The sequence below is a fragment of the Capra hircus genome, chromosome 12, assembly GCF_001704415.2.
Source record: "Capra hircus breed San Clemente chromosome 12, ASM170441v1, whole genome shotgun sequence".
NCBI classification, from domain to species: domain Eukaryota; kingdom Metazoa; phylum Chordata; class Mammalia; order Artiodactyla; family Bovidae; genus Capra; species Capra hircus.
The window spans coordinates 51,219,540-51,242,817 of NC_030819.1; the positions used below are offsets into that span (position 1 = coordinate 51,219,540).

Below are 23,278 nucleotides of genomic sequence, written 5' to 3' on the forward strand. Positions count from 1 at the left end.
CATTCATGTGACCAACCAAAGGGCCTATTGCTCATTTTCATTTCCTCCATCTGTAGGTAGGGACATCTATGCTCAGAGACACTAAGATTAAAGGAGAGAAAGACGAAAAGTTCCCTTTATCCCTACCAGTACACATTCATGTTCCTTTCATGTTTGATATCACCTTTTGATATTTTTTATAACTATAGGTTAAATGTGCAATTTCAACATAAACGCACATTTTCAAGTAAAGTTTCAGAACCTTTACTTAAAAATCCCTATGGAATGGGGAGAGGGAGGGAATTATCTTCTGACAGAACTGAGTAAGACTGGTCCAAATGCCTACCTCAGAGCACTGAGTGAGGGAAAGTCTCACCACAAGCTGATGAGAATCCTGTGATCATGATCACTTTCTGGAAGCAGCAGCTTTAAGAAATGCCTAAAGCTAGTCAGTTTTATAATGGATTCGAACAACCTTTACGGCAAACATTTTGGTATCCAAAAGGACAAAACTAAACAAATCACATTCAACAGACGAACTCCACTACTGTTTGATATGTATTTCACAACTAATTTATTCTGGATCTACTTGCAGGAATTTAATGTTTCACAGGTACAAAACAACTTTCTTGAAAGTGGACATGTTTGTTTCAAAACCTTCCTTCAAACCTTCTGAGCCAAAGCGGTCTCTCCCTCGTAGGAATGCTGTTTTAACCCACTTATTTCACGCGAGCTCGCTCGCGCGGGTCTGCATCTGCGCTTCGGGGCGGAGGACGCCGCGGGTGCCGCGGCGTCCCCCCGTTTTCGCCGCCAGCACCCAGCCCGGTGCCGGGGCTCCCCTCGAAGTGCACCCCGAGGGCCCTCAGGCAGCTGTGTGCTCGCGACCGAGTGGGTAGTTCTGGGGGACCTCGGGACCGAGGTGGCCAGCAGCGCGACGCCGCCGGCCCCGAGTTTCCGGGAAGGAGCGGCAGGAGGTGCCGGCGGCTGAGCCAGGACCTCGGGTTCACACCCGCGGCGGCTCCAGGGCCCTCGGAACCCCGGCGGATGGCACGGCAACTCCGCGAACAGCCGGGCAGAGAGGCCGGGCCGGGGGCGCCGCTCCCTCCACCTCAGAAGACGGACACTGTCCCGAGACCCCCGGGCCGAAGTGGGCCCCGCGGCCGGGCTCGGGCGGACGCACACGCGGGCGCGCCGAGGCCGCGCTAGGGGAAGCTGAGGAGAGGCCGAAGGCTGCCCGCCCGGTACTCACACACGCACAGCTCCACCACGTACGCGTAGTAGGACCACACGACAACGAAGGTGATGAACAGCACAGGCACCCAGCCCACGGTGCGCTGGCAGCAGCGCCAGAGCGTACAGGGCGCCATGTTCCGCGGGCGGCCGTGGCACCCACCGGCCCGGGCTGGCGGGGCGCCCCAGGCCCCCGACGGCGTCGGCTGCGGTGGCTACTCGGGCGCTCCCGGCGGCTCGGCGCCCGGCTCGGCGCCCCGCCCCCGCCCCCGCCGCGACCCCTCCCCGCGCCGCGTCGCGCACGGCCCCGCCCCGCCCCGCATTGCGTCCGCGCCCGCCGCCGGGGCGTGGTCTGTCGGGCGGGCGGCGGAAGGGGCGGGGCAACATCGGCGGAAGTGAGTGGAAGGCGCTCGAGTCACCTCCCGGCTGCAAGCTGGGCGGGAGCGGGCGCGGGGATGCTCGCTGCAGCGGGACGGCCTCCGTCCAGACTGCGGCCTCAAGGACCCCGCGTGCGTCTTGATTCCGGACCCCCGCGCTTTGAAGTAATTTGCTTGTATTTCAAGCGGAAATCGTAGGTGCGTGTGATTTAGGGTGGCCCCGTGTAGTCAATCTGATTTGAAACCCGGGTTTAAGGTTGAGTTGTGAACCGGGGGATAGCCCCCTCTCACCGCCCGAAGGCTCCTGAAATTTCCTATTTATAACTGGCGAGTACTGCTAAACAATAACTGTGGACATATACGCGCCTACAGGTATCACTTACTGCAGGTTTCGGAGGAGACAAGATTCTGAAGTGAGTTGGCATAACCTTGGCCCGGGGATGGGCCTTATCGCCGAGGGAGGGGAGGTACTCGTCCCCACCTAAGGTGTGGACATTCTTCACTCCCTGATAACGCAGCCCTTTCTTCAGCGGTTCAAGCAGATGGACAACGCCTGTTTGCCCTGAGACTCATGTTCTGGTGCAGGTAAAGCGGCCAGATCATGTCCCAGCCAAGATGACTCCCCGGTACCCCAACCTGTGATTCCTCTTTCCCTGGATATCGTCCACCAGCAGAGCCTGGTGGACAACGGGCTGCTTCCCATCCTGGATTAGGGCCAGCTGCCTGAGGACCGCATCCACAGAGGTTCCCCCCTACCCCCCGCGTTGCTATTGCTGGCTAGCAACTCCAAAAAACGCCATTTTGGGTTCTAGTTCTGAGCTGAGGGCTGGGGAAGAATAAGGGCAGCTCAAGGCAGCTGTGAAACTATTAGAGGGGTCTGTGGAAGCCATGGAGCTGTAAATGTGAAAGATTGAAGAAGAAAAAACCCACAAACTCATAAGTTGTAGGAAGGAGGACCCTTTCTAGGGCCTGAAAGTGGGCTCTTGTCTAACACTGGGAATTGAATTGTCGGAGGAAAGACACGTGCTTACAAAGCAAGAGGCTTTATATAAGAGGGTAGGGAAACCCAGGAGGACTGTCCTGCCACTGGCTTGCAGTGTCAGGTTTTATGGTGATGGGATTAGTTTTTGCATTAGTTTTTGGCCAGTCACTCTGACTCAGGGTCCTTCCTGGGTTGAAGAATTGAAGAAAGACTTAAGTCCTTGAAACCTAGACATAGAGTAGTGAAACTATCAAATATTTAGAATAAAGAGAAAAATCTAGGGTTTTTCAGATTCCAGAGATAGAAATCAAATTACCAAAAGAACACTAAGACTGGCAGCTGACTTCCTCTCAGTTCACTCCTGTCGGACTCTGACCCCGTGGACTGTAGCACTCCAGGCCTCCCTGTCCATCACCAACTCCCAGAGCTTGCTCTAACTCATGTCCATCAAGTCAGTGATGCCATCCAACCATTTCATCCTCTGTCATCCCCTTCTCCTCCTGCCTTCAACCTTTTCCAGCATCAGGGTCTTTTTCAATGAGTCAGTTCTTCCCATTGGGTGGCCAAAGTATTGGTGCTTCAGCATCAGTCCTTCTAATGAATATACAGGACTGATTTCCTTTAGGATAGACTGGTTGGATCTCCTTGCAGTCCAAGAGACTCTCAAGAGTCTTCTCCAACACCATAGTTAAAAAACATCAATTCTTTGGTGCTCAGCTTTCTTTATGATCCAACTCTCTGTGACTACCTCTTACCAATAACAGATCCCATAAGACAACAAAGTAGTATTTTCAGTGCTGATAGAAAGTAATATCCTTCAATTTTATAGCCAGAGAAATGGTCATTTACAGGCAAAGTGAAAAGGCAAATGGAATGGGAGAAAGATTTACATATCATATATATAAGGGATTGCTATGCTGAACGTGTAAAGAACCCCTACAACCCAACACCACCACCACCACCCAACAACTCTGTTTAAAAATGGGCAAAGGATTTAAATAGACATTTCCCCAAAAAACATGCAAATGACCAATAACCACATGAAAAGATGCTCACTGATTAAAGTGCAGTGAAAGTGTTGAGTTGCTCAGTTGTGTCTGACTCTTTGTGACCCCATGGACTGTAGCCTGCCAGGCTCCTCTGTCCATGGGATTCTCCAGGCAGGAATACTGGAGTGGATTGCCATTCCCTTCTCCAGGGAATCTTCCCAACCCAGAGATTGGGCACCAGGTCTCCCGCATTGCAGGCAGATTCTTTACAATCTGAGCCACGAGGAAATGCAAGCCAAAAGTAAAATGAGAACACATCACCCCCATTAGGATCGCTACTACAAAACAAGAACAACCACAAAGCAGAAAATAACAAGTATTGAGGATATGGAGAAATTGGGAACTCGTGTGTTGCTGGTAGGAATATAGAATGGTGTGACTGCTGTGGAAAATTACGGCAGTTCCCGCCCCCCCGGCAAATTAACCATAGCATTATCACATGATCCAGCAATTCTATTTCTGGTATATTTCATTCCAAAAGGAATGAAAGCAGGAACTCCCACAGGTATTTGTGCATCCATGTTTACTGCAGCATTATTCCCAGCTGTCAAAAGGAAGCAATACACTTGTCCATTGTCAGATAATGGATAAGCATAATGTGATGTGTATATACAGTGGAATACTGTTCAGCCTTAAGGAGGAAGGAAATCTTGTCACAGTTTACAACATGGATGAATCTTAAAGACAGTAAAATAAGGCAATCATAAAAGACAAAAACAGTTATGAGGGTTAATCCATTCATATCCAGGGCTTCCCCAGTGGCTCAGTGGTAAAGCATCTGCGGGCAATGCAGGAGACACAAGATGAGAGTTTGATCTCTGGGTCAGGAAAATCTGGAGAAGAAAATGGCAAGCCACTCCAGTATTCTTGCCTGGAAAATCCCATGGACAGAGGAGCCTGGAGAGTTACAGTCCACCAGGTCACAAAGTTGGATGTGATTGAGTAAATAAGCATTGACTTCATATCCAAGGGTCCTCTGCATCTGAGGATTCAACCAACCATGGACTGTAGTACTGTAAGATTTACAACTGACAGATATCCACATATAAGTGGACATGTGCAATTCACAGCTGTTGTTGGAGGGTCAACTGTACTGTACAACTACACTTCTAAGAAGTGTGCATAGTAATCAGATTTGTAGAGACAGAGGGTAGAATGATGGTTACCAAGTGGATGTGAGAGGGCAGGTGAGCAGAGGGGCTGGGAGCTGTTTCAGGTAACAGAGCCCTCATCTGTGGCTGGAGGCCCACTTTCTTGGTTCACTGTCCTGTGGGTTCACCATGGCTGGTGAGTCCTGGGCCTGCATTGTCCCTCCTGCTTCCTGTCTGCTCTCCCCTCCCCTCCCCTCCACGCTCGGGCATGGCCTTCCATAATCCATCTGCAGTTAGTTCCTTGCTTTATTCACTCTGTGTCAGGCTCTGTCCTGAGCCTGGGAAACAGAGACAACCTTTTGGCCCATGTGCAGCTTTTGTTCTTTCTGGTATTCTGTTCGCCTCTATCCTGGTGTTGGAGGAAACCTGAGAAAAGTTGGACTGTGAAGAAAGCTGAGCACCGAAGAATTGATCCTTTTGAACTGTGGTGTTGGAGAAGACTCTTGAGAGTCCCTTGGACTGCAAGGAGATCCAACCAGTCCATTCTGAAGGAGATCAGCCCTGGGATTTCTTTGGAAGGAATGATGCTAAAGATGAAACTCCAGTACTTTGGCCACCTCATGTGAAGAGTTGACTCATTGGAAAAGACTTTGGTGCTGGGAGGGACTGGGGGCAGGAGGAGAAGAGGACGACTGAGGATGAGATGGCTGGATGGCATCATTGACTCAGTGAACGTGAATCTGAGTGAACGCCGGGAGTTGGTGATGGACAGGCAGGCCTGGCATGCTGCGATTCATGGGGTTGCAAAGAGTCAGACACGACTGAGCAACTGAACTGAACTGAACTGAGAAAATCAGATACATCTGTGCAAACCATTACAGTATTTAGTAAGTCTCCTGGGGGAGGTCCTTTGAGGCTATGCAAATATCCTGCTTCTCTGAAGTTTCTCCCACTAATTGGAGCATCTATCAGTGGACCTTGGCTGCACCAGGCCGTTTTCTTTGCTGCATAGTTGACTAATGATCTGTTGACTAATGAGATGCAGCCAAGAAGGGAGTTCAGAGGTTTAGCTGTCAAGGTGGGATGACAGAGTCCTGACTCTGATGACTGCAGGAGTTTCTGGTTTGGTTAGATCTGCGTTTAGACATCTGGAATCTGTCCCCAGAAAGTGTCCTGGCCACTGGTTCTAGGATCAGTCCAAGAACATGTTACTGATTGCATTTAAATTGGGAAAGCCTGGGCTTTGGCTGCTGTCACTGGGAACACTGATTGACTCCCCACCAGAAAAGAGCAGGTTTTTAGGAAAAATTACACAGCTGTACAGTCTCCATGGCTGTGATCTCTCTGTGAATGCTTTGATTGAGAACTGACAAGTTTCTGCTAAACAAAGGCAGACTGGACACACCATTCCAGGCAGGAGAGGGGCACATGCCAAGCTCTTGAGAGTATGTGTGTGGGGTCAGCATTTGAGACTGCCCTGGAGGCCATGAAACCTATGTTAAACCCCCATGTAATACACTCAGGGCCTCTCCTCTGTAGGATTATTTAGAGTTTCCCCAGTCTGCTGATGCTGAAAGCTCAGCTTCTCTGTATACTAGTGCCAAATGGAATCTCAGACAGAGTTTTGGATGAAGTAGAAAAGAAGGGCTTTATTGCTTTGCCAAGCAAAGAGGGCCACAGCAGACTCCTGCCCTCAAAACCATATGTCCCAACTTGGAGAAGATAGAGAGAGGTCTTATGGCAGTTTTTCAAAGAGGGCATGATCAGCTTGTGGACTGTCTTCTGATGGATCAGCCTTCAAGTCCAGATGGTCTGGGATTTATGTGAGCAGCATACCATGGTTAATTGTTAACTTCTCCCACCTGGAGTGGGTTTCAGTAGCTGCTGCTGCTGCTGCTAAGTCGCTTCAGTCATGTCCGACTCTATGCGACCCCATAAATGGCAGCCCACCAGGCTCCCCTGTCCCTGGGATTCTCCAGGCAAGAACACTGGAGTGGGTTCAGTAGCTGCAGAATAGCTCAAAGATGCTGTTGCATGTTATCTGTTCATGGGGAAATAGGACCTTGCCTCAAGGCTGCTCTTGACTGTTTCTGCCTGGTCTCTGTATCCCCTTCCTTCCCTAATGAACAACTGCTTAAGTCTGCCCCTTGGAACTCAGGAAAGGGCATGGAAGCTGAATGAAGGCTCCTTGATTACAGGAATAATCAAAGGGGTGGGCGACACAAAGGCCTTGTGCCAAGGAGCCCCGCATTCAACTATGAACTTTCTGAAGGCGGGACTAGGTTTCTTTTGCTTCCAAGTGAACCCAGCACATAGCAGGCACAGAAGAGGCACTGAATCATATTGACTGAATATTTGAAAGACAAGTAACCTGGAATTAGTGGTGTCCACGGAGACAAAGGTTCTATCCTTGGGTGGGGAAGATCCAATGGAGGAAGGTATGGTAACCCTCTCTAGTATTCTTGCCTGGGAAATCCTATGGACAGAGCCTGGCGGGATATAGTCCTTGGGGTCGCAAAGTCAGTCAGACATGGCTGAAGTGACTGAGCATGCACACATGTTTTCCTGTTTTCTCAAACTTCTAACTCTGGTATAGCACAGACTGCTATATACAGCAGTGACAGTCTTAGTGTTATTAGAGTAGTTAAAGCTTATTTATATTATGACATGAAGAAACGTGCAGACCAGCCTAGGGATTGAACCATGAAACACTAGGAAGGATAGACTGACTTGGGCAGAGTGGGAAAAAGATGGGTTGTGGTGTCAGTGATTGTGGATTACAACCCCAGCTTCCTCACTTTTGCTGAGTAATACTGTGGGACTTCTCTAAGTTCTCTGAGACTCAAGTTTCTTCTGTCTCTCATGGTGGGAGGGTTAGATGACATTTTATATACATAGGTGTATGGACAGGTATAAATGTAGTATATGTAAAAATATGTAATATGTACTTGTATGTATACATGAACTTATATCCTGTGTGTAAATAATCTAGTGTGAATATTATCTAAGTTTGTCTTCTGTGTCTATAGTTCCTGGCATACGGTCATTTTATCAGTCAGGAGCCACTTTAAATATATCGAGAGAAAACATAATACAAGGACACATGTAAACAGGTGTTAGAGTCGAACGGCCACAGGAACTGAGGTCCCACAGAGCAAGCACTTGCAGGAAGAGCTCCCTCCCTGAGGCAGGGGCACACAGAGAAGAGGGGCAGGGTGTTAGGGTCCAGAAGCTTGAAGGAAAGGCCTGGGCTGCCCAGGGAGGGGCACCGGCCAGCAGTGCTGGCTCTGCAGGAGGACTCAAGGAGTTGGTTCTGGGAGCACGAGAACATTCACAACAGCCAGAACAGCACAAGATTGGTACCAAGGGTTGCCACGCTGCTGGCTGGGGTCTGGGGACACTGGCAGGACCAGCATCACAATGCTGTGTGTATGTGTGCGCGCGTGTGTGGTGGGGAACTGGAACAGAAGTAACAGCTTAGCAACTAGCAAAATCACTGAACTTAATTGGGTGCATTCATGATGGTAAGCGCTATTGGAACTCCATGGTGCAATCGAGCACAACTGATTTATCCACTTCTGTGGTGTGGCATGTTCAAGCTACTTCCAGATTTGCATGATTTGAAATGATTGATGCTGCAATGAAAATTCCTTCAATTCTGTCTGGATTGAAAAATGTCATTGGGGAGAGCTTATATGATATTCTATAAACCATAGAGTTATTTATGAACACCATTTCTCCCAAGACTGAATGTCTAAATATATGTAAATCCAGACATCATAAGCAAAGTATCAACATAAGCAAAGCAACAACATAAGCAAAGTATCTGCTCCCATTTCATCCTCTTAGAAAGCAAGCTCACCCACAGGAGGACCAGTGCCTGGGAGAGGGTGCGGGACAGCGCAGGCTCGGCTGAGGTTTGGTCCTGATGCTGTGGAGGACATAACCCACCCAACTACATGTTACCTGGAGATTCTGCAAATTAACTGCCTTCATCACTGGACACAACCACAGACTGCAAGTTGACGGTTACCGTGCTAGCACCTGTGTTCATTTCCCTAGGAGCTGCTAAATGTTTAACTAAGGTATGTCTGCACAGAGATTCCTACCTTGCTCCTTCAACAAGTCAGTCATTTTTGAAATGTTCTGATTTTCTGGGTATTTCTGTTGGTTTTTCTGTTAAAGATCATGCTTGGTGTGCAAAGAAGATAAAGTATTTTGGAAAAGCGAGAGTGCCATCTTGTGGAGCATCCGCGCTGCAGTGCTTTTAATTTAAAGAAGCTGGGGAGTTTTCCCTGCAGCTCATCTGGACCCATGTTCTGTAGTCAGGGGGATGGACTGGTGTCGGTCTGCTCCACCTTCTGAGGACAAGAGGTTTCCCTTACACACATAGCTGACCCCTCATCTACCCTGGGTTGCCTTGTCTTCTGTCTCCTCTTCACGTCAAACCGTGACTTTGCTGTCTGCTGTGTACCTCCTCAGGAAGAGCTGGGAAATTTCTTTAAAAATCCACATAACCATTACAATTCAGTGGGAAATACCTTTGGCTTAGGAGTATTTACATTTAAAAGTATTTACATTAAAAAAAAACAACACACACATATAAAACAAAATGGGGCTGAAGGTGGTGCGATGGTAAAGAACCCTCCTGCCAGGAGACCTAAGAGTTGCAGCCTCCATCCCTGGGTTGGGAAGATCCCCTGAAGAAGGAAATAGCAGCCCACCCCAGTATTCCTGCTTGGAGAATCCCATGGACAGAGGAGCCTGGTGGGCTACAGTCCACGGGGTCGCAAAGAGTCAGACACAACTTGGTGACTGACCAACCAATCAACAACATAAAATGCACCTCAGTAATTTTTTTAATCTTTATAAATACTTTATAGTTTCCAGGTGGAATACTGAACTTTACATATTACTTTGAAGACAACTAATTTACAGCTTATTTGAAATAAAATATACAAGAATCCGAGACATAGGGGACAGGTAGAAAACCTGAAATGCTGTCACTTAATCTACCTCCAGAAGCTTTGGGGCTCGCAGGTTGATCTGACCTTGAGTCAGTTTAGACACTGCATGACCAGGTTGTCCATCTTACCAAAGTCAAAGCCTTTAATCCTAGGCCTTTTGACAGATGCCAACGTCTCTTTTTGTTAAAGAATACTTTTTTCTTTTTACGAAGTTCTGCAATGAAATCTTACTAAGAAATGACTGAATCAGAAAGCAATACAAGGCATCTTTATATTACAAACAAAATCAGTGAAGACTTAGGAGGATAAACATCTAGCATTCTAAGAAATGCCCGATTGTGATTGCTCAGAGCAACAGAATTCCCACACTCTCTTTTTTTCTATTAAAGATCTTTTCCTGCTTGTTTCCAGACTTCTTTCACTCCTTTAATGCTTTCTTTCTTCACACATTTCCAGTATTCTTGTATGCCGAGATTCTGTGGCACCTGTCAACCAAAATGAAAACTCAGGGTCAGTGTCTGCAACCTTTAGCCCCGTCATCTCCATGTACTTGTGGTGCCTGTTCCCCACCCACCTCCAGAAAGGCCTGCAAGTGATGACACAGAAAGTGCCTGCAGCACAGGTGAAAGCCAAAGGGAAAAGGTGAGATGTGAAATGAGGCAAGGGTGGCCTCAGGGGAACCACAGAATGGAGTTTCCTCCCCAAGAAGGGAACAAAGACTGGTGACTTTCATATGTTGGTTTTAAAATGAAATCATTTCATAATGTTTTCTTTTCACAATACTTCATAATATTTCTGTTTTTCTGGTGAACTTCACTTAGCTACGTGGAATAAAAACGATAAACCTAACCTTGGCTAAAATTAAAAAAGAAAGAAACCGAGGTCACCATATACTTAATGAGAAGCCTTAGGAAGAAACAACTCACACAAGTACTTTGTGGTTACTATTTATCTCAGTTAAATGAGAAAGCAAAGGTGAGAAAACACTTGGCTCCTTGTGCCCACAGAGCGCAGCACTGCTGGAGACCCACTACTGGAAGCGGCAGTTGGTTTCAGATTATATTTATGGCCTTTTCTGCTCACTGACTTGAAGCTCTTCTCTTCAGTATGTTTTTGAGATATGGCAAAGAGGCCCCGGGGTATGTTACAAGTTAATTGGAAAGGCTGGTTTAATTTCTACGAGTATGATTATTAACTATGAGGTGCTGCCTGTAAATCATTAGTAGAAATCATATCTGTTTATTTTCTATAAATAATGTTTGCAGCAGGAAGATCAATATGCTCTTCTCAGTTGTAAATGAACAGCACTGTTGATGTGAGTTCACCATGGCCTCTCCTGTTCTCACTCCTGCCTCCTCTGGACTAAATTCCTACTCACCCCCTGGACCCTTGTCTTCAACTTGCCGACGTTTCAATGTGCTTTCACGAGTGTTTCTGGCAGATTCAAATCTAAACAAAATTCTAAGTTTGATCTGTCCCTCAGTTATAGACTAATATGTGAATCTGAGTGAATCATGTTAATAGTGAACATTTACTTCAAGTGTTTCAGTCACTACATTAAGTATCCTAATAATTCTCTCCAGTAGATTGTATTGGTTCCTTGTTGTACAGATGAGGAATCTGAAGGTCAGAAAAATTATGTAGCTTTGCAAGATCTGATAGTTAATACATGATAGGGCTACAGCTTGGGTCTTGGTATCTAACTACAACATCCAAATTAAAATTTGGAATCGTGGTTCCTGATTCAGATTTTTTTTAAAAAGAAAACAAAAATGGTGGATCCCATCTGTAGGAGATCTTTCGTTGTAATTACTTATAATTTTGTTGTAATTGCTTATAATCTCTTTAAAAATGTTGAAAACTCCATTTAAGACTATATATTAGATCAAATTCTAGGTTTAGTTCCATTCACTTAACTACATATAAACATATAAGCTACATATACATTTAAAGACTCAAAATCTGTTACCCATAAACCTCGATGCATCCTGTTTTTTAACACCCCAAGAAACTCTTCATGACTCAGACACTCATCACCATCTAAATCAAAGATCTTGAAGACGGTGTCCAGAATATTGTTGGATAGCTCCTGTCCTGTTGCTACTTTGACTGCTCTCTTGAACTCCGCTGAAGGGAAAAAATATAAAAACTCATCAACCACATAAAATAGTCTAAGTCTAAATTTTTATTATTTGAGAAGTAAAAACAACTCTATATATTTATCATTTGGGAAGAAAAACAACACAAATACTCATTAAGAATGTGTTCAAATAATAAATCTGGCTGAGAAACGTCAGCAGGCTATTTTAATCTAATCAGTGTTTTGAATATACATTTAAATGTTTCCTCCTTCTCAGGGAGAAAAATAAGAAAGTAAAAGCAAAATTAATTGTTAATAAATTGTTTGGCAAATGGTTGTAAATCTAGAATAACCACACTGGATTAACTAAAAGGCCAATCAATTGTTTTTCTGGTAAGTGGTCCCTGGACTGATATCAATCAGTTAAAGAACAGGGTGACAGTATTCATAGATAGCAAAAATTCAGTGACTCACATAACTTACCTAGTCTGACAGGACGATGAGCTAAACTAAACATCTGCATGGCAATAGTGAAGTCTTCCAAGTGGGTTGCAAAATGACAAAATGACTTGAACTCTTCTAAACTAATGTTCTAAAAGAACAACAAAGTGAGTTTTTATTACAACTTTGTAAATTTATTCAACAATGTTATGACTATAACTATGAGTCCTCTTTTATATAATGAAGTCTATGAATGTAGTCTATCGAAGTCTGGGATGGACCCAACTGAGCACAAATGTGTGGACTTTATAGAGATTAGGAGGATCCCTCAGATTAAGTGCAGGGCCCTGGATGTGCCTGTTCAGAGTGAACACGGTGTGAACACGAATGCAAGGCTGGGGGCGTGTGTCACAGGCCCGCTGTCTCCCCTCAAAGCCCTGAGTGAATTAAACACTCTGCACATCTATGTTCATCAGGCACTTGTGGATTTCTCGTGTCCCTGCTGTCTCTGCTCTGGTGTCTGAGGGGCTGCCAGGTGACCTGATGCTGGGGGGCAATTCTCAGTAGGTCTTCCGAGCTTCTCACGTCTCGTAGACAGAGGCCCAGCTACTATTCTACTCCAGGGTCTTTCCAGGATATCTGCACAGTGAACAGCTTGGAGTAGACATAGTTGTCTCCCTCAGAGTAGGGACGACTGCACCTACTGTACCTCATGAAGGATTTGGGCTCCTCGGCTGTGGCGCAAACCCACCTCATGGGCCCTGGGGGACAGACGTGGTGCCTGGGCAGCCTCCACATTACAGACAATAACCTTCTCTGGCTCTGAGCTGGCAGGTTTGGGTCTTCTGTTGGCACCCAGGAAGTGACACAAGCTAACTTGCAGAGACAAAATCTTGGCCCCATTAGTAATTAACACACTGCTATCTGAGATCCCATTTTCTACATTAAATACGGTAGAATGTCAGACCCTTCTGCGGTCTTGATTTTTAAAGACCTCATTGTATAAATTAAAGAAATTGGTCTATTATTGTGATGCCAGTAATTCCTCCATTTTGCTAATTTTTCCTTTTGATTTTGATAATCTGGGGGGGAGTGAGGACGGCAACAGATTTGTATATTTTATGCAGTAATTTAATCAATTTCAACAGAAGGCTTTTGGGTTTTACTTAGTACGTAGACCCACTCTCAGAGATTGTTTCCAAGTTTTCTTCCATACTTACTCAGTTTTCTCTTTAACTTTAGTTCTTTGATCCACCTCAAGTTTATTTCTGAGTCATGAGGGAGGCAGAGGTCACCTTCATTTTCTCCCTCAGATACCCAGTGAATTACCTCAGTTCTATTTATTAAGTTTTTTTATGCAACCAATTTATAATCTGAGTTTACACATACTAAATTTCTGTATTTGTATCTATCTCTGATTTTATTTTCTGTTCAACTGATTTGTCAAATTCATTGTCAGTCACACTGTTTTAGTTCTGATGTTTGGTGCTGTATATTAATCTCAGCTTTCTTTTTAAAAAGACTTAATTCTTTTTAAGAGCAGTTTTGGGTTCACAGCAAAATTATAGGGAAGGTGCAGAGGTTTCCCTGTCCCTTGGAACCCCAGCAGTATCACAGACTTGTGGCTTGTCTGGCTCCCTCCCAAGAATCCGAGACTGTTTTATGGATGTTGGTTGGTGGTCACGGTACCTGGTACTCCTCTGAGCCCTGTGCACTCAGGACCACACAGCTCTGCCTCCCTTCAGTTAGCTAGGGCCTTCAGGCCATCAGTCCAGCCACTAGCTCAGTGTGACATCTCCAGGCCTGAACATTTATTTGCTGGAACGTGGTCCACTCCTTTCTTTTCTGGATGGTTTCTAGCAGATGGTGGTGCTCCTTGGGGGCAGAGGCTTGGAGAGTCTGGTCCCCAAGCAAGGATGTGGGCAGTTCTACCCCCGGCCCACCATGGATGAGCAGCATGACTGAGAAGGTTGCTCTCCTGTGTCGGCTGCGGGGTGTCCAGGGCTGATGTGTTGGTGTAGCAAATCAAGGCCGTGCAGACTGACCTGACACTACACTTAGGGGTTATTTAAGGGACCGCTGCCATGTTTGTAATACTAAGAGGTTCTGTTCAAAAGCAGGGGATGTCTCTACTGTTAGATGAGTTATTTCTTATATCCAAGGTTTAAAGTTTTTTCTATATATTTCTTGTTAAATATATTTCTAATTGTTATGTATCTCTATTGTAATTATAAATGAAACCTTCATTGTATTTCATTATATTTTTCCTCATCAGAGATAGCTTTAAAAAAATTATATAGAAACACATCCCCATGTCAAAAAAAATTTTTTTTGGAACAATAAAGTAAAAAAAAAAAACAAACCAGGGGGCCTGGGATTGATCCCTAGTCTGGGAACTAAGTTCCACATGCCGCAATTAAAGATTCCATATGCGGCGACTAAGACCTGGCACAGCCAAATAAATAAATAAAAATAAATATTTTTAAAAAATCACTTGAAATCTTACCACTGTTCATTAATCATTACTAGCAGTTTGGCAATCATCATTTCATGCATCATATAATTATGTCACTCAGTCTTGATTAATTTGGAAGCTACTGAATTCTATCAATGTCTAACTTATCATTTCATCTTCATCACAAGCATTATAAAAAGCCACACCAACCTCTCCTGCTGATAGCTTCTCTCTCACATTTTTCCAATAAACATCTTTATTTTCAGTGTTAGTGAAAAAAAGGAGCCACTCTGCAAAGTCTTCTTTTCTCATGAAACTCAAACCTTTTGAGAACTGAAGGAACTCCATTTCTTGGACTTCCGCCTGTAAGTTTTCCATAAACCTAAATGTTGGAATACGAGATGGACGTCAGGACTTGTGGTTTCACCTTAGTGCTGTAACTAAGCGTGCGCCCACTCAGGAGCATGGGCACCCTGAGCAGTATCCCATGAGTTTCAATATACTGCAGGTCTCCAACCGTTTGTCCATCAGATCACACTTAGCAAACTGTCAAATTCAGCGTTGGAACCCAGGTTTGTCTAAATCAGATACTTTTTCAAAATACAATACTGTGTCTTTAAATAAGAATATTAATATCTATACTAATACCATAATTAGCTACCACAACAGTGTCTCTTGGTATCATCTTCCTTGTCTTTCCTGGAGACGTACAAGCTGTATGTCTTTATGAAACAGTATCCTTCATCTGATAGGCTGTAAGGAGGAGACTGAGACAAAGGGCAGAAAAGGCAACATCTTTCTAAAGATGTTCTATAGAAACATCACAGGCCTATAGAAACAAAACTAAAAGCTCCACACTCACATGAAGAGCTTCTTGTGGAATTTCTAGGATTAATTTGGGCAGGTAAAAAATTATATGTTTATGTTACACACACACATATATAAAACATGTATGGGAGCTATTTTCTGTTATTACTTTACAACTTATGAAAAAATTTAAAGATTACTGAATTCTAACTCAGTACACCCATAATTTTAACTGTAGGGTACCCTACTCCATCCAACAGACAAGTTCCGGAAAAACTGCATTTAAAGCATTCTCTGTTCATTGCATCTTTTTTAAAAACTGCATAATGGTGTAACAAATTTCACAGGGCCCACTACTTACAGAAACTCTAATTCAAAAAGTTTAAAGAATTCTAAGTGAAATTATTCCCTTTAAACAATCACCACGCCCAACGATTTTATCTCCTAACTGTGTCTTGTCTCTCACAGGATCCCTCCTTTGCTGTTACCCCTTGTCCTGCCAGAGTAAGCCCATCTGACCAGCACCTTCCACGGTCCCCTTCAGGGCCTCCCTCATGGGCGTAACTCAAGCCCCAGGCCTCAGGGCCTCCGCCCTCACCTCTACCCTTCCCTTTTATTTCTACCAGACCCAGCCTCTCTGATTCCTGCACAAGGCACATGTTCTCATGCCTCTGTGTCCTTCCTTGCTATTCTCTGTCCCTTGGTCGCTCCCTGCGCAAACCATTTCTATCTGGTTAACTGATGTATTTTGAACATAGTAACTTTAGTTTACACTTCATAGGTTCTGCTCTCAGAGATACTACAGAGACTCACACACAGTATCTGGTCTTATGGTATGCAGTTCTGGGACATAAATACATGTTTTCAGTTGTTTCTTTACTTCTTAGCTATAAAATTCCCCCAAATGAACATATATATATGTTTTGCATTTACCTTCGAAATTCTTTATAATGAAGTTTCCTTTCTCCTCTTTTTCCAAAGAAACGTATCTGAAGTGTTGTGTTAATTTCAGGTTCTTGCACCGTTTGTTCCTATAAAAAAATGATAGAATAATTTGAAGTAAATTACAACCAAGAACAGAAATGGATCCTGGAGCCTGGACAATTCCTAGGACAATACCTACAAAAGATTTCTATAACAACAACTACAACAAAGTGCATAAAATAGATGCAACCCTTCTGTCCATCACTCTACATAACACTGTTCTGTATCACCTGTGCTCAAGAGGAGGCGAACACCCATGGCCAAACACTGAGAGGACTCAGGAGGTCTCCACAGAGAACAGACTCTGGATCAGGCCAACAAGAGAGCTTACAGCAGTGAGATTAGTTATTTCAAAACGTGCCCCCGAGGCACTTTCTAATGAAGCAGGACTGAGAGAATTAAAGCAGGGAAGTCTGGAACCTTTTGCAGGATGCTAGAAATCTGAAAAACACTAGCTTTTCCTAATTACAAGGTCCCCAGGTGAGGAGTCCATTCAAGACAGTGAGAAGCAGGTTCAGAGACTTCCTCCTTCACAATGTCAATAAAACAAACAAAAAAAATCAGAACGGCTGAAAAGATGATCAGCAGCAACTAAACAACAAAGGGGGTATACATTTAAACCAAATTATCTGAAAAAGAACAGCTAGAGAAAGACAGGCTGGATTCAGGTGTTCCCCACTCCTGCCCCCACCGCCCAGAATCAGTGGCAGGCAGGTGACTGTTGTGTGGGAGTGGGAGAACTCGTCAGAACTTGGGCTGTAGAGGGGCAGGCAGCTGGCGTGGGGGCTGAGGCAGAGGATGGGCCAGCTCCCACGACTTTATATCTTCGGGCACCATTCAGCTGAGGGATAGTCAGGACCCAGAGAAAAAAATGTGCTTGGAGGGTGAACGGGGCTGTGGTCTAGGGCTTTAAATGGGAACCCAGGAGAGCGACTGCACTGAGTCCTCCAGCGAATGCTACAGGACAGGGGTCACAAACCCACACCTGCAGCTCAGAGCCAGAAAGGTAACTGGGATCAGACAGGGAGGGCACAAGGACAAGTTCACCAATGCTCCGCCAGGCAGAGAGTCAGCCAGGTAAGCACTGGGCCTGTCTCCCAGGCCAGGATGCACTGTCCCCATGGCAGAGACCACACAATGCAGGCTGCCAGGTGCTCTTGGCTCCCAGGGTTGGCCCAGGGGAAGTGGCAGCAGGTGCTGAGAAGAGCCTGAAGCGGGGACATAGACCAGGGTCACTGGAGGGGGGTTCTGCCCTGCACACATAGGCTGGGTGAATCTTCTGAGCTCTGGATCATGTGAATATGGCAAATCTATTTAAAATACTTAGAAAAATTTTCACAACTATCTGGGAATCCTTATTTGAAAAAATGGGATGGAGAAGCTACTCTAACAACATCTGCTTGGAAATACTCAATTTATTTGCAAATACCTGGCATTCCGTTTCATCGGTTATTGCTGTCTTCAAGTCATCCTGTTTACTTATGATCTTCTGCAGCTAGGAAAAGGGCAAACAGGAATTCAGGTGCAGGTCTACCAGATTTTTAAAAACAACCTAAAAGACAGATGCTAAGTTTCTATTATAAAATGTAAACTAGTTATTTGTTAAATAATAAATTATTTTTGCCTTATGACTCCTAATAGTTTTTTCCCCTTAGATCATACAAGAATCAAAGATGAAAATGGATATGCAAGTATTAATATTATTACGTTTATTACAATTTGGATCATCTTTTCTCCTAAGAAAGCTGGCTCACTTAATTCAGTCTAAAAGCGTCACATTAAGGTATGAAAACATCATGATTATCCTCATCTCCATGAGAATTTTTATTCTCTTCTCTTTCTATCTCCTCTATCTTTTCTCTATCTCCTCTCTTCTTTTTCTATCTCTGATGCTTCATGGACACATTTCAAGTACCCAGCTCTTAAAAAAGCTATTCATATCCTATAAATGTTCTCCCCTTGTCTCTTAATGCATTTATAAAGCATTAAAACAATTTAAAGGCCTACATCTTTCTACTAATTATGAAACTATCAATAGTACCTTAAGACTGAATACATTAAAAAAAAACCTACCTACCTTTCAGAATCATTTGTACCAATTCTCACATGGAAAGCAAATTAAAAAAAAAAAAGAATTAAAAAAAAATTAAATGTAGACAAAATCTCATACTATGGATCCAAATCAATTAGGAGACAAACCTTTGCCCAATTCTTCCTAGGCTATTTCTTTGTTAGTATTGAAAAATGCTGCCACTAAATTGCAAATTATCTCAAATGCAGCTGCTTCTATGAGATTTGTTTTAGGCATATGGTGTATCTCTAGTTCTCTAAAGCCCTCAAACTTTTCAACATTCTCCCCTCCTCCCCCTCCCCCCACTTATTTCAGGGAATAAAGCTGAAAAACTTTCATTTTATCCTTTATTTTTAAATTGACAACTGACATACTGCCAAGTTCAATACCCAAACATTTCTTGCTTTGTTTCCCACACCTCCTAAGGTCTTCATTATGGCTTTCCTGATAGCTCAGTTGGTGAAGAATCCATCTGCAAGGCAGGAGACCCTGGTTCGATTTCTGGGTTGGGAAGATCCCCTGGAAAAGGGATAGGCTACCCACTCCAGTATTCTTGGGCTTCTCTTGTGGCTCAGCTGGTAAAGAATCCTCCTGCAATGTGGGAGACCTGGGTTTGATCCCTGGGTTGGGAACATCCCCTGGAGAAGGGAAAGGCCACCCACTCCAGTTTTCTGGCCTGAAGTATCCCATGGACTATATAATCTATGGGGTCACAAAGAGTCAGACACAACGGAACAATATTCACTTCCACTTTTTCATGGAGAATTTCAGACACAGCAGAGACTCCTGTAACAACCCAACATACATGCATTATGTAGCCTTCACAGTTAGCTGCATCCAGCCACTCCTGGTTCAGCTGCACTTCTCCTACCCACTCCCTGCCCCACCTACCCCACCCCTTGCCCTACCCCACATCCTGAAGATAATCTCTTAGGCGCTTTCCCAGAAGCTTCTGGTTTCAGTTTTCATGCTTACATGTGTATCTCAAATACATTTTTGTGTACGGTGTGAGGGAGGGGTTGTGGCTAATGTTTTCCATGTCTATATCCTATCCATTTGTTTTACTGTCATCTGTTGAAAAGACTTTGCTTTTCCCACTAACTGCTCTGGTGTCTTTACTGAAAATCGAGTGATCATGTAAGTGTGGACTCTATGCTCCATTATCAACCTGTCCATTCTTTGGGCAATGTCATAGTGTTGGTGTCACTGTTGCTCTGAAGTATCTTAAAGTCAAGCGGAGAGAGTCATTGGATTTGTTTTTGATGTGGGTCATGACCAGAGGACTAGGTGCTGCTCAAACGACTGTTCTAAGTGCTGGAACACAGTGGTCATGGACAGAGAGTGTCCCTGCTCTCACTGAGCTTAAGTTCTAATGGGCTAGAGGTAACCAACAAGCTAACGAACGAACAGGAGAATTTCAGACAGTGTCAAGTGCTGTGACCAGAAAAATCGGAGATACTGGGCAGGGGCTTCTATTAAGACTGGCTCCTTCTGAAGAGTTCTCTATGAGGACAGGGCATCTGGGTGGAGCTCTGAGTAACTAGCTATAAAAGGAATGGGGCAAGGCCCTCTAGGCAGAGGAAGAAGAGTTTCTGGTAGAAACAGCGGTGCTTTGTTAGACCAAAAAAAAAGTATTTTTTCTTAACATTAGTGGTGAAAAAAGCCAGGAGGACACATTCAAACACACATTCTGAAAGTCTAAGAAAATACAGCCAAAATGACCAACTTCATACTGATCCATATTTTCAATTTCAGGCTGAAAATGAAGAAAAGTGTAACACATAGGTCAATTTAACTTATTTTTGCTTTCAGGACGGATCATGAGAATTTAAATTCTGGAGTAAGAATACTATTCCAGAATCAAGAAGAGTGAATTCTACTGAAGGTCTTTGCATTTAATAATATCTTGAGCAGGAATATGTAGCATTCTAAAATGATAACCTCACTGCATTAAAAGCACAGCCCTTCCCACCAGTGTGGGAGAAATGTGAAGTCAGAGGACCACCTAAGGAAAAATTCACACTAGTAAACAGACTTGTCATCAACCTATTGTTTAAAGAAATTGCACTAAAATCCTGGCACTCATCCCAATAAGCAGATGCACCATCTATCAAGGCAAAAGACTAAATTGGTTTACTATTATCGGCTTTGATCACTGGTGGTGGTGTTTGTTACTATCTGACAGAGTGGATACTGGCTATACTGGCTTATACACAGAGTGGCTATTTTACTCACTCTTGCGATGAAGCTGTGAACAATACACCAACCAACACAGCCAGGAGATCAGGATGGTAATAAGACAGGGGTGTACCACATCACACAAAAGTCATAAACTAAGAATTTTATATTTTGGGACATTTTCACAAGACTTTATACAAATCTATTACTTTCCATCTGCTGTTCCAAGTCAGTCTGTTATATTTATGTTTAGGGTATTAAAGTAATTTTCATTACTTTTCTAGCACTTATGGTGGGAAGAGCAACAAGTAAAATTCACTGGAGAAACATTCAGATAAGTTGGAAGAAGGAACAAACACACAAAATCCTGCCTTTTAAACTCTGCTTTTCTGACCTGGAAAGAGTTGTTGGTTCTTTTCATGAAATTTCAAGCAGAAGATGCTATATACCTAGGCTTCCTAATATAATGATCATGGAAATTCAAATAGTTAATGTAAACATAGTTTTTTTCTCCTCTACCCTGTTTAAGTCAACAAACTATCATGCTCCATGGGTTATCAAGTTTAGTGTTTTATTCCTGAGATCAGCACAAAGAACCTTTTACGGGCTTAGAAGGCTGAGCTTTATAAACTGAAAAAAAAAAAAAAAAATCAGTGATGTATTCTAACATAATTCTTTTTCTTGTTTTCTTAATTCACGGAAATGCTAAGAATTTCCCAAACATATAAGAAAAAAATGCAGTGTTCAGAAAGTGGTTCTGTAAATTTAGAGTGTTCAAGTATTATGTTAAAAAACAGTACTTGAAAAGTTTTAAGGTGAGTGTCCTCAAGATGAGATATGGTGATACAAGCAACTGGATGCTTCAAACAGGTACAGACGGGATCCCTCAGGAAATCCCTGTTAAGAAGAGCCCATCCACAGGCTTTGCAAATTTACTAAAATAATTGATTTTATGTATAAGAAACTCTCAAAAATTAGAAACAAAGGATATAGCAAGAAAGATCTTAAGCAGGGAATGCATTGATAAATCAGTTGGGATCCTGTAAAAATTAGATTTACAACTATTTAACATTTTTAGAAACCATGTGGGAGAGGGTGTACAGTAGGTGAATAAAGTGAACGCCAAGACCATGTGAGTGAGCAGGCAGCGAAGCCACAGGTGAATGGCCCTGTCTTTCAGTTGAACATGCAGCCAGTGTCAGTAGCTGTTCAGTTATTTTAAAAAGTCTATTAACTGGGCAATCATTTGAAAAAATAAGGATACCAACATAACAGATACTTAAGTAAGTAACATCCATTTTAGAACCAAAAAAAGTAGATAAGTAAAAAATTGTTGTTACATCCCACCAAAATAAAGAAAAATAAAACCTTAAGCCTCATGAAGAATATGGGGGAAAATGAAAAAACCACAATAGGTATAAATTGGTGCAAATTTTACTTATCTACATCCATTTTAGAACCTTTTCTTCAGAGTGAAGCCAATGACTGAAATTGTTATTATTCTTGTATATAAAAGATAATTTATCATCTGCAGTTTTTAGTTTCATTTTTATTAAAGTGCAGCAAAAATACAAAGAAGAACAGGTGAAATTAATATCTCAGAATTATGACTTTATCACATATTCCATATAAAAATAAAGGTACTTTACATTCCTTTCTCTTTTCTTCAAAATCCAGTGTGTATTTTACACTACAAGACATTCAGGTAATAGAGTCATAGGAAATACCGGCACACCTTGTTTTATTGTGCTTTGTTGATTTTGTGTCTTTTTACAAATTGAAGATTTGTGGCAACCCTGCATTGTCGGATGATAGTTAGCCATTTATTAGCAAAAAAATATGTTTAAATTAAGGTATGTGCTTTTTTTTTTTGAGATATAATGCTATTCCACACTTAACAGACCACAGTATAACTTCCACCTTCCCTAAAAAACTGAAACATTTGTGTGACTTGCTTTATTTTACTGAGATGATCTGGCCCACAACCCACAATTTCTCCAAAACCCACAATTTCTCCAGGGTGTACCTGTACTTGATCTGTATTTAGGTTTCATATAAAAGCAAATAAAAAGTAAATAAAGGTAAAAATTAAAAAGTAGAGTCACATACTCAAGCTGTTTCAAACATAGTTGAGAATCTGCCAATACCTGAAGTGAATGTCAGTTTTTCAATGTAAGTTTTAAATGAACTAAAACTTAGAAACTCAGGTTTCTTAGTCACAGTTATTATTTCAAGGGTTTAACAGTCCCATGTGCTACTGGCTACTTAACTGAATGTAAGTTAAGTATAGACTCCCACTTTTATATATAATTTCAACAAGCTTTGTTCTCTCTCTTCCTAGGACACTGGAGACTGGAAGAAAAGCACAGATGAGAGAGCTGAGGCATTTTCTCCATAAAGTGCTCCTCTAGATGAACACCGAGCTCTGCCTGGCACACTCCCCACTGTTTACGTGCACTGACGCACTTCTGAACGTTACTGCCAACTTCCTTGGAATGGAGTGAGATTTACTGCTGCCATGTAACAGAGTTATGTATTGAGAAACACCATTTAAGCATATTTTTTGCTTTTCAATTATGAGCCTGCA

General features: G+C 43.2%; 2 protein-coding genes and 1 long non-coding RNA gene across 5 annotated transcripts in view; 1 reads left to right on the forward strand and 2 right to left on the reverse strand.

Annotated features, from left to right (window-relative positions):
- The window catches only part of ZDHHC20 (zinc finger DHHC-type containing 20), a 58,973-nt gene extending 57,510 nt beyond the window's left edge, over positions 1-1,463 (reverse strand). For both annotated transcript variants that reach the window (XM_018056551.1, XM_018056550.1), the window contains exon 1: positions 1,229-1,463. In XM_018056551.1, coding sequence (XP_017912040.1) covers positions 1,229-1,346 — 118 coding nt within the window. In that variant the 5' untranslated portion in view covers positions 1,347-1,463. The remainder of the gene's footprint in view (positions 1-1,228) is intronic.
- LOC106502707 lies at positions 1,593-23,248 on the forward strand. Of its 2 annotated transcripts, none has more exons than XR_001918936.1 (4): positions 1,593-1,784; positions 8,558-8,793; positions 18,084-18,225; positions 23,033-23,248. It is a non-coding gene; the product is annotated as an uncharacterized LOC106502707 (long non-coding RNA). The 2 variants fall into 2 exon arrangements; XR_001296343.2 differs by having other exon boundaries at positions 18,098-18,225.
- The window catches only part of MICU2 (mitochondrial calcium uptake 2), a 52,026-nt gene continuing 38,301 nt past the window's right edge, over positions 9,554-23,278 (reverse strand). The window contains exons 7-12 of the mRNA XM_018056554.1: positions 17,872-17,937; positions 16,392-16,489; positions 14,862-15,033; positions 12,239-12,347; positions 11,645-11,802; positions 9,554-10,160 (exon numbers count right to left, since the gene is read on the reverse strand). Coding sequence (XP_017912043.1) covers positions 10,059-10,160; positions 11,645-11,802; positions 12,239-12,347; positions 14,862-15,033; positions 16,392-16,489; positions 17,872-17,937 — 705 coding nt within the window. The 3' untranslated portion in view covers positions 9,554-10,058. The remainder of the gene's footprint in view (positions 10,161-11,644; positions 11,803-12,238; positions 12,348-14,861; positions 15,034-16,391; positions 16,490-17,871; positions 17,938-23,278) is intronic.